Here is a 16138-nt window from a genome sequence, read left to right on the forward strand (position 1 = left end):
GCCGTCCAAACCTTTTTAAACTCTGCTAAGCTAACTGCCTTTACCACATTTTCTGGCAACAAATTCCAGAGTTGAATTACACGTTGAGTGAAGAAAAATTTTCTCCAATTCGTTTTAAATTTACTACTTAGTAGCTTCATTGCACGTCCCCTAGTCCTAGTATTTTATAAACCTCTATCATATCTCCCCACTGCCGTCTTTTCTCCACTCTGAAGAGCCCCAGCCGCTTTAGCCTTTTCTCATAGGGAATCATTGCAGATTTGTGCGGAAATATTTATGCACCATTCTATTAATCAGCATGTAAGTGGTTTTTGCTGCGGATCTGCCATTTCTGTCCTGTTTCGGCACCTTACATCTGTTAGAATGCTTTTCTATGAAGAAAATTTGTCATGGAAGTAGTGCCTAACATTAAACGCTATATATAGAATTCTTCTTTACATGTGCATAAAAGCCTTTGAATATTGCCCCTCCCCAAATGCCCGAAGTGAAATACATATGCAGGAATAGATACAATAGTACTTCTGTATTAGTTAATACCCTTCTGTCCTAAACCTTTCATAAAATACCTGAGTTTTCAATTCGTCTGAGCTGTATTGATAGAGAAGGTCATAGATGCCACCCATTGAGCCAGCGCTGAAATAATGAGTCCCAAAGTCATCAAATATCCTGCTGTATAAGGCATAATTGTACTCCAAGGGCAGGTTCTGAAGTGCTGTTAGAAAGATGTCTGAAATCCATAGATCCTTCTGTTTCATTACAAAGTTAGAAACTGACATAACTTTATGGATCCTAATGTATTTTGAATTCTAAAAAAAAGGAACAGATAAATATATTACAAAAATCCTTACTGTTTAATGATACAAATCACTAAACTGGGTACAATATATGAATAGCTGTACTGTATATGTTCAATACTCAACCATATTTCAACTATTTTTTAATTGCACTTTATAATATATCACAAATTTCAAAACTTTATAAAATCATCAAATGAAAATTAAACCACTTGCACACACACCCCACATTCCACATTCATCCAAACCTTACACCAGTCCTGACTAATACATTGTGAATACCTGCCTACTAAAAAACCTAGCAGTTAGCTCTTGTTACAATTAACAGTCCTATTGGAACCTTCACTTAGATAGTTTGCTGCTTATAGTAACATAGTAACATACGATAGTAACACAGTAGATGACGGCAGAAAAAGACCTGCACGGTCCATCCAGCCTGCCCAACAAGATAAACTCATATGTGCTACTTTTTGTGTATACCTTACCTTGATTTGTACCTGTCATTTTCAGGGCACAGACCGTAGAAGTCTGCCCAGCACTATCCCCGCCTCCCAACCACCAGCCCCGCCTCCCACCACCGGCTCCACCACCCAATCTCAGCTAAGCTTCTGAGGATCCATTCCTTCTGAACAGGATTCCTTTATGTTTATCCCACGCATGTTTGAATTCAGTTACCGTTTTCATCTCCACCACCTCCCGTGGGAGGGCATTCCAAGCATCCACCACTCTCTCCGTGAAAAAATACTTCCTGACATTTTTCTTGAGTCTGCCCCCCTTCAATCTCATTTCATGTCTTCTAGTTCTACCACCTTCCCATCTCCAGAAAAGGTTTGTTTGCGGATTAATATCTTTCAAATATTTGAACGTCTGTATCATATCACCCCTGTTTCTCCTTTCCTCCAGGGTATACATGTTCAGGTCAGCAAGTCTCTCCTCATACGTCTTGTAACGCAAATCCCATACCATTCTCGTAGCTTTTCTTTGCACCGCTTCAATTCTTTTTACATCCTTAGCAAGATACGGCCTCCAAAATTGAACACAAAACTGCTTATCCATATTATCAACCCACGCTGTTATCACTGTTTTCATTACTGCTGTTCCAATAAACAGTTCCTCCAAAAACTTCCCTTTAGATAATTTGCTGATTGTCCATATTATCGGTTCATGCTGTTGTCACTGTACTCGTTACTGCTTCCGCAGCAATCTCCTCAACTCCACATGTAACTTTTCAAAACCAGCAGGCGTCACTTTCGTTTGGCAAATTTCAATTACAACGTGTGGATCCTTAAAGCCAATCTTTGCAAGGCAACCCTTCATCGCACACAGTTTCCCGTGGGGTCTGTGTGTATGTGGTTTAATTTTCGATTGATGATTTTATAACGTTTTGATATTTGTGATATATAATAAAGTGCAATTAAAAATAGTTGAAATATGGTTGCGTATTTTTTAATGATAATAAAACCACAATATCAGGAAAAGGTTGCAAAAAATAAAGGGCCCCTTTTACTAAATGGCAGTAAAAGGGGCCCTGCGGTGGCATTGTTGCATGGGTTTGCCGAGGTTCCCTTTTACCACCACCAGTAAAAAGCTTTTTTTCTTTTAAGGAAAAAAATGGCCTTGTGATAAGTTAAATACTTGCCACGTCACCATTTCCTGGGGGAGCCCATACCGCCTTCTATTTAGGAGACGGTAGGGGCTCTGGCGGTAGCCTGGCGCTGCCCGATTAATGCTGCGCATGCCCCCAGGGCTAAAAAAACAAAACATATATTTTCTAGCACCGGAATTGGTGCACGGCAGGATCTGGAACTACAGCTTGCTCCCCCAGGAGCCTGGTGGTAGGGCCGAATCGCCATGCTCCAAGCCGTTGCTACCTCTACCGCCTTTTTGTAAAAAGGCCCCCAAGTAACATAAAATGATTGACAGATTAATAATGGGTTCTTTTACTAAAGTGCAGCAAAATTTGGGCTTAGCGCTTTTTAACCTGGGACTTTCCCATGCACTAAGGCCAGATTTAACACTGCACTGTTGAGGGCTTTTTTAAAATTTTGCAGGTTTTGTGCTAATGTTCTTATTAGTGCACAAGACCTGCAAAATATTAACGCAGGAGCACTTACTGGCTAAGTACCTCCTCATTAAGTCTGCCTTATCTGGCTAGCATGCACTGATCATAACATGCTAGCTGGATAGCACAAGAATGTCCATTCTCCATTCATGAAACGCCCTCTTCAAAAAATATTTTTAAAAATTAGCTAATGCACCGTTAGCATGTGACAACAGGGAAATTACCGCAGAATGCATGCTGAAGGCCCTTTAGTAAAAGATCTCTAAGTGTGTAGCCTTTCCTTTAGCCTTGGGGGAATATACTTTAAAATGAAAGGATCAAGGAATGAATTGAATTTAAAAAAATGTATAAAACAAATCTATATTCTTGTTATTTTGTATTCCTCCCAAGGCATGAATAAAGCATATATGAAACCATTTTGCAAGACACAGCAGCAAACAGTAGTTCTCCACACTTCAATAATTGTAAGTAGATATGTGTATAAACTTCAGATAGGAGGAAAAAGCCTCAACAAGCTCAACTTTAACTTCACAGTTTATAGAGTTTACACTTGTCATCATCGGCATAAAAAAACCTCCAATTGTCAGAAGTAAGTCTCAAAGTGAATGTAATCAACAACTGTTTAAAGCAAAGTATAAAAAGTGACAAAACACTTAGGGGTCCCTTTACTAAACAGCAGTAAAAAGTGGGCTGTGATGGCCTTGGTGTGTGGAATTGCTGCATGCTGAGGCCACATTTACCACCATGTCACTTTCACTTCTTAGGGGTATGGAAGGGGGTCAGCCACTGGGAGATGAAGGAAGGAAGGGTCGTGCCTTCATCCCTCCAGTGGTCAGCTACTCAATCAGGGCAACTTTCTGTACCCTGGGCGTGACTGAAACAGATTTAGATAAAAATGTCCTTTTTTGCCTTGGACATTTCTTCTTATTCCATTATCAATGAAAGATGTACTAATTTTGGTCACACCCTAGTCTCACCCAAAACATGCCTCCAACATACACCTTGATATTTGGACAAACTGCAGTGTAAATCATCCAAATTCTGCCTTTCAAAAACTGCAATTTGGACGTTTTTGGCAGATAGACATTTTTTAGGCCATTTTGAGATATCCATCTGCTTTGAAAATGAGAGCCGTAGGCACCTATTGACTTCATAAAATGCTATCACAAATCTTGCAAAACTCACACCTAGATTGAAGGCACGAACAGTAGGCTGCTTGAGAACAGATGTAACATTTTAACATAGTAACATTGTAAATGAGAGCAGATAAAGACTTTCACAGTCCATCAAGTCTGCCCAACAAGCCAGAGGTTAAGTTCAGACTAATCAGACTATGAAGGGTAGACACGATACAGTATTTGGATATCTTCAGTGTAACCATACAGTGATTAGACTAGATAAGAGTAAAAAGTGGGGTGACAAAAATATTGAAAAATGTGGGAGCAAGGTTGGAGCCCTAAGGGACACCAGATACAACAGAAAAAGTATGAGATTAGATATGACGATGAGCAAACTGACAGTTGCGGTTAGAGAGATAACTATGAAACCAATGAAGCTCAGTGCCTGTGATGCCAGTAGATTGCAGACGTGATAGAAGAAGAGACTGGTTGAGCAAATCAAAAGTGGAGGATAGATCCAATGAAACTACCACGACAGAGGTGCATTAGTCTAAGCATGTCTTAATGGGCTATGAAAAGCCACTAGAAGGATTTCTGTACTATGATTCTTATGGAAGCTGGCTTGACATGGAGGAAGAAGTAGCGAAGCTTTGAAAAAAATCAAAGAGATGATGATGAACAAATTTTTCCAGGATCTTTGAGAAGAATGTGAGATTAGAACTTGGCCAGCAGTTGTCTGAAATAGTTGGGTCAAGGCTAGATTTCTTCAAAAGAGGGGCAACAAGGGTGTGTTTCCAGGAAGAAGGGACTTGGTAAGTAGATAGACTGAGTTGAATCAGAGGGAGAAGAAGGGGGGGGGGGGAATGTGAGTGGAGAGATGCTAGAAGATAAATGCAGTCAAAGGTCAGAGGCAGATCCAGAGGGACTTGGGGCAGCTAAAGCATGTTGGAGAGAGACCAGTGAAGTTGTAGTGAAGGTGGACCAAGAGGTTGCCCTCTGCTCTGCAGGAACGTCTGTGTGGACATTTTTGTACAAATAGGGCCCAATTCTATATATTTCACCTAAACAATTGGTGCCAAAGGAAAACATGTTTAGGCATATTCTGCAAACTGTGGCGTGGCTAAAGTTAGGTCCAGTTTATAGAAAACATCTAAATGCGTCCATGAGCCTAGAATTTAGGCACAGTCAATTATGCCAATGAAAAGCTGGTGTAAATGCCTATGCCTAACTTTAGGCATGGAACGGGTTATTCTATAACAGACCTGTCGATGCTCCTCCCATGGCCACATCCACTTTTGAGATCTGCGCAGTAGAATTTAGATGGACTACTTTATAGAATACGCTTAGCAAGTAGTGCATGTAAATTCTAATTAGTGCCAATTAGTGCTGATAATTGCTTAACATCCAACTATCAGCACTGATTAACTTGTTAACCAATTGAGTTGTGTATGCAAATCAGAATACGCACAGATTTGCGTGTACAACTCTAGTCACACTATATACAATTTGAAGGATAATGCCAGACATTTTTGTCTACTTTTTTGGTGTTCATATTTTGGACATATCATTTTGGGAAATGGCTGTGGAGGAGTGGAGGAGTAGCCTAGTAGTTAGTGCAGTGGGCTTTGATGCTGGGGGACTGAGTTCAATTCCCACTGCAGCTTCTTGTGATTCTGGGCAAGTCACTTAACCCTCTATTGCCCCGGTACAAAATAAGTACCTGAATATATGTAAACCACTTTGAATGCAATTGCAAAAAAACCTCAGAAAGGCAGTATATCAAGTCCCATTTCCATTTTGAACGTTTTCAGTGCAAAGAATGTTCTTCTCACATATTTTCAAACAGGAAATCCCCATATTTCTCCTGTTACATTTTTTTGGATGTTATGAGCAGGATGTCCAAATTTTGACTTGGATATGCTTTTGAAAATGCCCCTTCACATGTTTTTAAATAAAAAAAAAATAGGCATCATGCTATAAAATTGTCTGTAAAGGTAGAATATATTTCTTAGTGCACACATTGAATAAAATAATTATCTATAACTTTTATTCTTCTACAGTGCATGCACTGTACCTTTTTATAAGAAGCTTGAATTGCTTCCTCAAAGGATGAAGATGATGTTACTTTTGTATGTGTCTTCCTGGAGAATAAATATGGAATCCCAGAAGATTGTGATCCAGAGTGGTCATCCAAGCCAGAGTTTAATTGTGTACCATCAAAATTATTTAAACTGTCATAGAAGTCTGATATTAAATCGTCTTCTTCATTTTCCACCTCAAGAAAGAGAAAAGAAAATATAAATTTTTTTAAAAAAGAAAATTATTAACAATCTAAAAAAAAATCTTTCCCATCTAGTCATGTCTAACATTGCAAGTAGATTTTGACTTGAATAGAGGAAACTTTTAACAAAATTGACTCACTGTCAGGAAACAGAAATGGCGGAAATCAAAGCACTGCATCCCTGATGAAGCCTGAGGGTGAAACGGGTCCCGTTGGGAACAGATAAGTGCGCTGAATGTTTACAGGAATGTAGATCCAAAATATGTACACTTTATACAACTCCTCTCCTTGTCCATCCCTTCAAAATGGTAATCAACCCCGAATGGGCTACACTCCTCTTTTACCCAGGTCCCGGGCTCCAATGTCCCAACCCCTCTATGAGATGGAACTCACCCCAGTTCCCATCTCCAGCTCCTGGAAGTGATCCCCTTGACCCACTCTCCAGAGCTCATGGATAGTCTCAGTCCATATGGACTATGACTTCTCTCTCCCTTTAGCCATGGGTTGCCAGTTCATAGCCAGGGATGCCCCTTTCTCTCTCTTCACTGATCTCCTGGCAGGGAACACATAGACCACCAAAAGACCATATGCAAGCACATGATAACACTTTTATCTCTTCCGAACTCATCCCAACATGTCACTCACTATCTTTCTGCACCATCTTGCTGCATTTTATTTCCTAACCCGTTTCCTTGGGCTGGGCTTACTCCCCACCCATGGACCTCCGGAATACTCCCCTGTGACTTTCTACCAGGGCTCTATCCTTTCAGTAACCCCATACAACAGGGTGGGGGGGGGGGGGTTACACATGTAAAGCCCTTCCCACACACTGTGGTCTCCTCAACTCTTTCATTTTGTTTCTTCTAGTTTGCCGAATGGATGTGTGAAGAAGTTCTCTGAACAAAATTATTGCATTTGGTTGTTATTCTTTATTCTTGTCTATACACAGTCAACGTTTTTCCAAATTTATTTTTAGTTTGGGTACTTTTCCTTCCAGAATGTCCAGTTTTTGGTTTGCTTGATGTTATTGTTAATTGTACTATTCCTTGCTGTTGTTTTTCTGTTGAGATAGCTGCCTCAGTTGATATGCTTTTAACTTTATGTATAAATGTCTCTTCCTACTTAATTAGCACTCTTGGTTCAGATTGCACCTTTATGGAACTGATCAGTGACTGTGAAAGAACAGAATTGCACCTTCTGTTCTTTCACAGTCACTGATCAGTTCCATAATACAGTTGGATCAACTTAAGTTCAATTTTTCTGTTGAAATATTAGCGTGTGTGGAGCAAAATCAAATTGCAACTAAACTTGACTGCTTCTGTTGTCTTATCTATCACTCCTAGTGGGCTGTGTTTTTTTTTTTTAACTATCAGTATCAGTACATCCAACGGAATATCACCACAGTAATAGTACAATTAGCATGAACAGAGATGATGTGATTGAATAATCGGAACATGAACTAAGAAATATGCAGAAGTGAAGGCAAAGGGTAATAACTCTGCTGGCTGAATCTACCCTGGATATTCAATACCAAGGCAATATCTGGACATTGTCATTGAATATGCAGGTCATCCACCGACCCAGAAGTTATGCCAATGCTGGCCAATATTCAGTGCCCATTTAGCTATATGATCTCAAGCACTGAATATGACCAGTGCTTGCATAACAACAGGCTCCTTCCTGACACAATCCATAGACCGCCCTGGCATTAACTGTACAGTGTCACAGTAGTCAGGAAGATATTCAGCAGCATTGTGCAGTTAAGTGCCACTGAATATTCAGGGATGGCCACTGAGCAGGGCTGCCAAGAGACAAAGCTTGGCCTGGGGCAAGCAATCTTAAGGACCTGCCGCTGACACACCCCTCTCCCCTGCCCTGCAGTAGTGATCAAGAAAGACTGCTCTGCCAGCCATGAGTCCTTCTTCCTGCCACATCCCGCCTCCTGTGAAGTAACTTCCTGTTTCTGCATAGGCGGGCTGCGACCGGAAGAAGGGCCCATGGCTGACAGAGTAGTCTCTCTCGATCGCTGGTGCCAGGCCCTCCTTGGAGGCTGGACCCTGGGAATCTTCCCTTCTGTCCCCCTCTTGGCAGCCTTGGTATGGGAAGGTACAAAATAGAGACTGATTTCTCTCTTTTGCAGTTTTTGCTGCTTTGTCTGGTGAAGACAAATATCTTTCACACTGAGAGCATAACTTGCAATGTAGGGCCCAATACTGAAAATGATTTAACTGAGCAGGAGGCACTTCTTAATGGCTTGGGCAGGAGTGGGAAGTAGGAGGCCGTTGTCAGTGTGGGGGGGGGGGGGGGGGTATGGGCACTTTTTGCCCCAACCAAAAGTTATATTGGTGCCAGCCGATAGTGCTAGCACCTGCATCGCTAAATAACCTAATTAAGGTCAGCTCTTGAGAATGTTGACAGTACATTGTACTCTATGGCAGGGGTCCTCAAATCTATTATAGATCTCCTACATATTCAATGTGGAAATCCTGGAAACCAGGCTGGGTTGTGGACCTTGAGAACTGGATTTGAGGAACTCTACTCTATGGCTTTAAAAAAACAAAACAGTGGGACTGATATTCAGTATATGGCTGTTAGTGGTTTTTTTTAAAATGCTGACTGCCACAGTTTCAACAAAATCAGATATTCAATGCCAGTTTTTGGATATTGTCAGCACTAAATATCCGGTTTCAACACTGATAGGCGGTGCTATCCACTTAGCAGTCTTATTCAGTCCATTAACTGGATAAAGTTAGGATATCCTTTTTGCTGCCCTAACATTATCTAGTTTGCTACTGAGTTGGTGGTATGACTATGGCAGATAACTGGATATCCTCCCACTCTGCCCAAGCTCCACCCCCTGCACTGTCCAGATAGTGCTCAGGTAGTCATATTCAACCAAGGAGATTTAATAAGACAGGAGACGGCATGAGCCTATCTGGCCCATTATGTGGGCTGAAGCTTGCCACCATATTGAGTGACCCAAAACATTTGCAGATGCTATTGAAAAACAATAGCAAGCATGTGAGGTTTATATTGTTTTATTAAACCTCGGTTTTGCATTCTTTCTGTTAGGAGGAGAGTTTGGGGGGTTGGGGAGTTTTCGAGGGGCTTGTTTTGGATACACTAATATGGCAGCTGCTGGGTGAAATCAGCTTCAACTTTTTGATGTCATGCCATCTCTTGTCTCATTAAATCTCCTTATATTCAATGGCACTATCCAGTTATTGCTGCTCAATATCCCTCTCATTGGCACTTATCTGGTTAGCAGCACCTCCTAACTGGATAAGTCCCTTTGAATATCGGCCTCTGTATTGTAATAATTCATTCTCACCTCTCCTGATGTGTTTTACAGTTAGAAGATCCAAGCCCCTAGAGAATAATTTCAAATGATTTTAATGTTCATATACTCCTTGACAGCTTCCTTGATGTGAATGAAGGACTAATGTAACTAGGTAACCTCAAGCAAAAGATTTCCCATGCTGTGCCCTGACATTAACTCAGCTAATCTTAATTCTGCATAATTTGACCATGGAATTAACAACACTCTGTTTCAGTGTTTCAACAGCATACAACCATTGGTTGCAAGAGAAGTCTGACCAGTTTGCAAAGGTAGAACATTGGGAACAATGTCGGTTCAAAAGGTACTCCACATAAGTTAAGCACTGCCAATTGCAGGGTGTGGGCCATGCTAGCCAAGGATTATGACTGGCCTGAACCCCTACCCATTTAAAACCATGATGAAGCACGTGCCTTGTTTTCAGAAGTGTTATGAATAGGATACTGTCCTCAAAGCAAGTCTCTGCTAACCATAAAAGAGCAAACAAAAGAGTCTCATGATTGGGATCGACAAATTTGATTTGCAAGTATTTGGGAAATCTGCCAAACCAAGCTGCTTTATCAGTGTCAAATGTCTGCCTGTCATTTATAGAAATTACAAACCAGCAATTACAGTAGGAGATCCTTTGTGGAACCTGCGTGGGAAGCTGTAATGAGAGGATCAGTCACCAGCTGTTTTCACAAAGCAGAATTCATCCCACCCAGTGTGACACAACTGATAAGTGGATTGAAACCACACTTCTAAACTGGTATCTTTGTATTCTGCTACTTAGAATTACAAGAGAAACTCTTTATGTAATCTTGCACAGTTTGCAAAGTATTAACTTGTTGTAATCATCACATAGATATATATGACTTGAAACCTAGCACTTGTACCTGAAAGTTGATGCTTTCTAGGTTTGCAGGAATACGATAAGATTTTCTTGTGTCATTGCTTCGTATTGTATTGCACTTCCCTTGGTAGAAAGAGTTACCGAGCACTTCTCCTCCATTCTCTCCTGCTAGAAGATTAAACCTAGAGAAAAAAAAATAAGTCAAGATAGGCACTTAAATGTGGGAAATTACTTAACTGTGATTTAAAGGTGGTAACCATAACTAGCGTATTGAGGAGACTGTGGTTCTTATTTTATAAGCATCATTCACGTTTTTGATGTCCATAATTAGACATCTGTCATGACTAGACATCTAAGTTCCAATTTTACAAAGCTGGGATATGGACATCTAAAACTGAAGAACATCCAAATGGCAAGAAGGTGTAGTTTGGCATGTTTTTGGTGGGGCTAGGGTGGGCCAAAAAAATGGCTTACATTCCCCATTCAGAAGAAGAAAGAATGTCTGTGTCCAAATTTTCTACCTAGGATGTCCAGGTTCAGAAAAGTGATCCTATTGAGCAGCACTGCACTGGAGGGACTAGCAGAGGTCACTTTCTTTATCCCCCAGTGATTGGTGTCCCTTTGAAAGTGAAACTAACAAGGGATACTGGACATTGTAACAGCTTCAGGAGAAATAGATGTTTGGGTTTCTAAAATAGCTAATATAACCATTTATGTTCCAACACATAAATGTCTATGTTGCTATTTTATAAAATAGATGTTCATATGCTGCCACAGAGACATTTATATTCATGTTACCCTATTGATGTTTTAGACATCTAGCTTTCTAAAATGAATATTTATGCTATAAATCACTGGCATATGAATGTCCATTTCATCATATATAGCCTCTATGTTCTTAGATATCATTGGAACTTCATAATCCTGAGTTGGACATCTAAATTCTGATTCCTCCACAAATGTAACAGGTAGGGGGGTATGGGCCTGGGTCCACCTGTCTGAAGTGCACTGGACTTACTATGAAACTACTCCTGGGACCTGCATGCGCTGTCATGGACCTGAGTATGACATCTGAGGCTGGCATACAGGCTGGCATGAAATGTTTTTAAAGATGTTTTTTGAGGATGGCATAGAGGCTGGCACAAAATATTTTTAAATATGTTTTTTGAGGTGGGAGGGGGTTAGTGACCACTAGGGGAGTAATGGGAGGTCATCCCCGATTCTCTCCGGTGCTCATCTGGTCATTTTGGGCACCTTTTTGTGCCATAGTCGTAAGAAAAACAGGTCCTGGTGAAAACATCCAAGTGTTCATCAGGGTCGTCCTTGGCTTTTTCGATTATGGGTCAAGGATGTCCAAGTGTTAGGCACACCAAAGTCCCGCCTTCACTACACCTCCAACACGTCCCCTTGAACTTTGGCTGTCCTTGCGACAGAGTGCAGTTGGAGACGTGCTAAATTGGGTTTCGATTATACCGATTTGGACATCCCTGGGAGAAGGCGTCCATCTTCCAATTTATGTCGAAAGATGGACGTCCTTCTCTTTCAAAAATGAGCCCCTTAGTCATCCTCTTTATCTCTCATACTTTCTATCTGCTTGCCCTAACTGAAACGTGGCTGTACCCTGAAGACTCTGCTTCAGTCGTGGCCCTATGCCATGGAGGTTATCTTTTCTCCCATACTCCTCGCCCGGTTGGCCGTGGAGGTGGTGTCGGGCTACTACTTTCACCCTCTTGTAGATTTCAACCTCTTCTTCCACCTCAATCTCACTGTTTTTCTTCCTTTGAAGTCCACTCCATCTGTCTATTTGCTCCTCTGCCTCTCCGAGTAGCAATCATTTATCGACCCCCTGATAAGTCCCTTTCTTCCTTTCTCACTGACTTTGATGCTTGGCTTTCCTTCTTTCTTAAACCTTCATCTCCTTCTCTCATTCTTGGGGATTTTAACATTCATGCTAATGATCCCACTGACTCTTATGCTTCTCAGTTTCTTGCTTTAACATCCTATTTCAATCTTCAACTGTGCTCTACTTCTCCCACTCACCAGAATGGTCACTGTCTTGATCTTATCTTCTTCTCAAACTGCTCATTCTCCAGTTTCTGTGCCTCAACTCTTCCCCTCTCTGACCATCATCTGATAACTTTCACACTTAAACACCCTCCTCCCCAGTCCCGTCCAATCTTAACCAATGCATTGACCCTTCTACTCTGTCCTCCAGTGTTTCAAATCTCTTCTCTACCACAATGTTATCCAAGTCTGTCAATGAGGCTGTCTCTTCCTATAATACTATTCTCTCCAGTGCTCTGGATACTCTCGTTCCTCCCATTCCCCGTTCTGTAAAACGTACCAAACCCCAGCTTTGGCTAACTCTAGAATCCGCTACCTACGTTCCTGTGCCCGCTCTGCCACACGCCTTTGGCTGAAATCCCATGCCCATGCTGACTTCATACATTTCAAATTCTTGCTGACCTCCTTCCAGTCTGCTCTTTTACTTGCCAAACAGGACTATTATATCCAGTTGACAAATTCTCTTGGCTCAAACCCTCGACATCTCTTTGCCACACTGAACTCTCTCCTCAAAGTGCCTTCACCTCCAACCCCCCCTTCACTTTCCCCACAGACTCTGGCTGAGTACTTTCATGATAAGGTTCACAAGATTAAACTTGAATTCTCAACCAGGTCACCTCCACCTCCATTCTCTCAATCCTCCAACCCCTGCCTCCTTTTCTTCCTTTTCTGAAATCACTGAAGAGGAAACTACACATCTTCTTTCCTTCTCGAAACTAACTACCTGTTCCTCTGATCCTATTCCCACCCATCTACTTAACACTATCTCGCCTAGTGTCATCCCTTTTATCTGTCATATCCTCAATCTTTCACTGTCCACTGTGACTGTTCCTGATGCCTTCAAACATGCCGTAGTCACATCACACCTTAAAAAACCTTCATTGGACCCTACCTGTCCTTCCAACTATCGCCCCATCTCCCTCCCCCCTTTCCTATCCAAGATACTTGAACGTGCTATTCACCGCCGTTGCCTTGACTTTCTTTCATCTCAAGCTATTCTTGATCCACTTCAATCTGGCTTTCGCCCCCTTCATTCAACTGAAACAGCGCTTGCTAAAGTCTCCAATGATCTGTTCCTGGCCAGATCCCAAGGTCTCTATTTTATCCTCATCATTCTCGATCTATCTGCTGCTTTTGACACTGTTGGCCTGGACATTTATGCCAGCTCTTTGGCTGGAGTAAGTGATCATGTCTAAAGTTTAGGCACATAATTTACCCATTATGCTAGTATTCTATAAAGGGAAGTATGCACACTGTTATATGAGTGCAATTCTAAAGGAGTGTGCCTATATTTAGGCATATAGAGGGCACCTGTTTATTTATTTATAAAATGTATACCCCAGCAAAAAACTAAGTGGTTTACTATTCCTTGTAAGCTGAGCAGGATTCCTCCATCTACAGTCTTACCAGTGGGGTGTGCTGTTTCACTATCATATTTTCAACAGAGAGGGTTAGGCAAGTTCTGCAGACTCCAGTGAATCTGCCTGTCCCTAGAGACTGAAAACACAACATTGAAGCACTACCCCCTACTGGTAGCAATGCAGTTGGAGGACTTCCCTCAGCTTAGAGGGAACAGTACATAGGTGGTACCTTTTCTATAAACAAAAGTGGATGTCTACTTTCCTTGCCTAAATTGCTAATATACAAATATTCATTAATTTATGAGTGTAAATGTATGCTCCGCCCATGAACTATCCAGACTCCACCCATGTGTTCACCTGCCGTCACACTATTAACCATCACACTAATTTCAAACTATGTGGCACCATATTTAGGCATCATTTTTTATAGAATAGCATGTAGGCAGAATATTGTCATTTACACACATATATGTAAATATATGCACTTATATTCCAGTATTCTGGTCATTTACATACATTCTTGGCAACTAAATGTTGGTGCCCTCCTATAGAATAACCCTCATTATTGGAGAAAAACTTAGGGGGTCCTTTTACCAAGCTGCAGTAAAAAAGGGCCCTGTGATAGCGGCAGAGGCCATTTTTGCCATGTGTCAGGGCTCTTTTTACCGCAGTGGGTAAAAAAGCCCCTAAAAAAGACATGGCCATGTGGTAAGATTGCAGGGGAGGGGAACAGCACTTACCGCCACCCATTGAGGTGACGGTAAGGGCTCCTGCAGTAACCCAGCAGTAACAGGGTAGCACATGGCACTGCCTAATTGCCCACATTAGTGAAACACTAGAAGTTACAGTATTATTTTCTGTAGTGCTGAAAATTAGCATGCTCAAGGCAGAACTACCGCCGGTGGTCGCCTTGGGCAGGTAGTAGTTCCGGGTTGCCACGTAGCATCCCTTTTACTAAAAGGGCCCCTTAATGGGGCAATTCTATAAATTTGAGCCTAGAGGTACCCACCACTTCTATGCATCAAAGCCACCATTATTAATAGGTGCCCAAATGCCTAACTGCGTGAGGCTCAACATACAGGTGGAGCATGGGTGGGCCATATATGTGCCTCCCAGTTATGTGCATAATTTATAGAATAGTGTAAATTATGAGTTACTTGATGCACTTAGGCATGCCAACTTATGCCTGCCATTGACATGGTGCAAGAGGACACGCCTAAACGTGGATGTGCTAGTGTTGATGTAGGCTAGTGTTCTATAATTGAATCTTGATATTTATAGAATTGGTGCTAAGCACATGGAATTGGGGCACATTGACTGAGGTGCCAATTTATAGAACCAGAAATTTACCCCCTAAAAGTCACCAAAAATTGCACATTGTAACAAGCATTATTGGCACTAATTCAATTTAATTGAACTTTATGCACCTAAATGTTACGTGCGATTTGAAAATGGGGTGCAGAAATGGGAGGGTTATGGGTGGACCAGGGGTGTTCTTAAAATTAATGTGCATTGTTATAGAATAACAGGGATACAGGCCTATTGTTGGCTTGTACATTTGCACCATGTTTCAGTTGGTGGAAATGGCAGCAGCTAAAGTTAGGTTCGATTTCTAGGCATAAGCGTTACAGTAAAATCCACGCCTAACTTTAAGTGCGGCTTAAAGAATAGCAATTTTTTCAGTGCTGATATTTTTGGCTCCATATATAGAATCTAGCTCTTAGGAAGTTATCAATGTGGACTACCATTAATTTGGGTTATTTTACCACAGCTTGTGCTATTTTAGGTTCTCATTGCATAAAATGGGACCCTGTGCTAAAATAGCATGACTTATGGCAAAATAACCCAACTTAACAGTAGCCCGCATTGATAACTTCCCCCTCAATATTCCTTAGGTTTATTGTTTTCTAGTTGTTTGTAATAAAAATATCAGTTGCTGCAACATAATATGTAAACTCATTCCAGTGAGACTAAAGATTAGAAAAGGCAAAAGCTGGTGATTTACCCATTGCCCATTAATTGTACACTGGGGATGCTCTCAAATACCCTGTTGCACACTTTTGATTTCCGTCCACAATCTCTTTCATCGGAGTTATCCCCACAATCATTTTCTCCATTGCATTCCAAATTGTTGGGAATGCAGCGACCTGTTTAAGAGAGAGAGAAGAGTTTTCTTTTGCAGTTGACCATACATTAAATTCAGACTAACATTGGAGAAATGACACATTGTTCAATAAATATTTACACAACACACAGTATCTTGCACATGGATGAAAATACTGAAATCAG

General features: G+C 41.3%; 1 protein-coding gene across 1 annotated transcript in view; it reads right to left on the bottom strand.

Moving 5' to 3' along the window:
• The window catches only part of C6 (complement C6), a 126857-nt gene that overhangs the window by 75848 nt on the left and 34871 nt on the right, over positions 1-16138 (bottom strand). Inside the window, exons 5-8 of the mRNA XM_030193083.1 lie at positions 15855-15996; positions 10468-10606; positions 6049-6249; positions 567-806 (exon numbers count right to left, since the gene is read on the bottom strand). Coding sequence (XP_030048943.1) covers positions 567-806; positions 6049-6249; positions 10468-10606; positions 15855-15996 — 722 coding nt within the window. The remainder of the gene's footprint in view (positions 1-566; positions 807-6048; positions 6250-10467; positions 10607-15854; positions 15997-16138) is intronic.

The sequence above is a fragment of the Microcaecilia unicolor genome, chromosome 2 (assembly GCF_901765095.1).
Source record: "Microcaecilia unicolor chromosome 2, aMicUni1.1, whole genome shotgun sequence".
Lineage (NCBI taxonomy): Eukaryota > Metazoa > Chordata > Amphibia > Gymnophiona > Siphonopidae > Microcaecilia > Microcaecilia unicolor.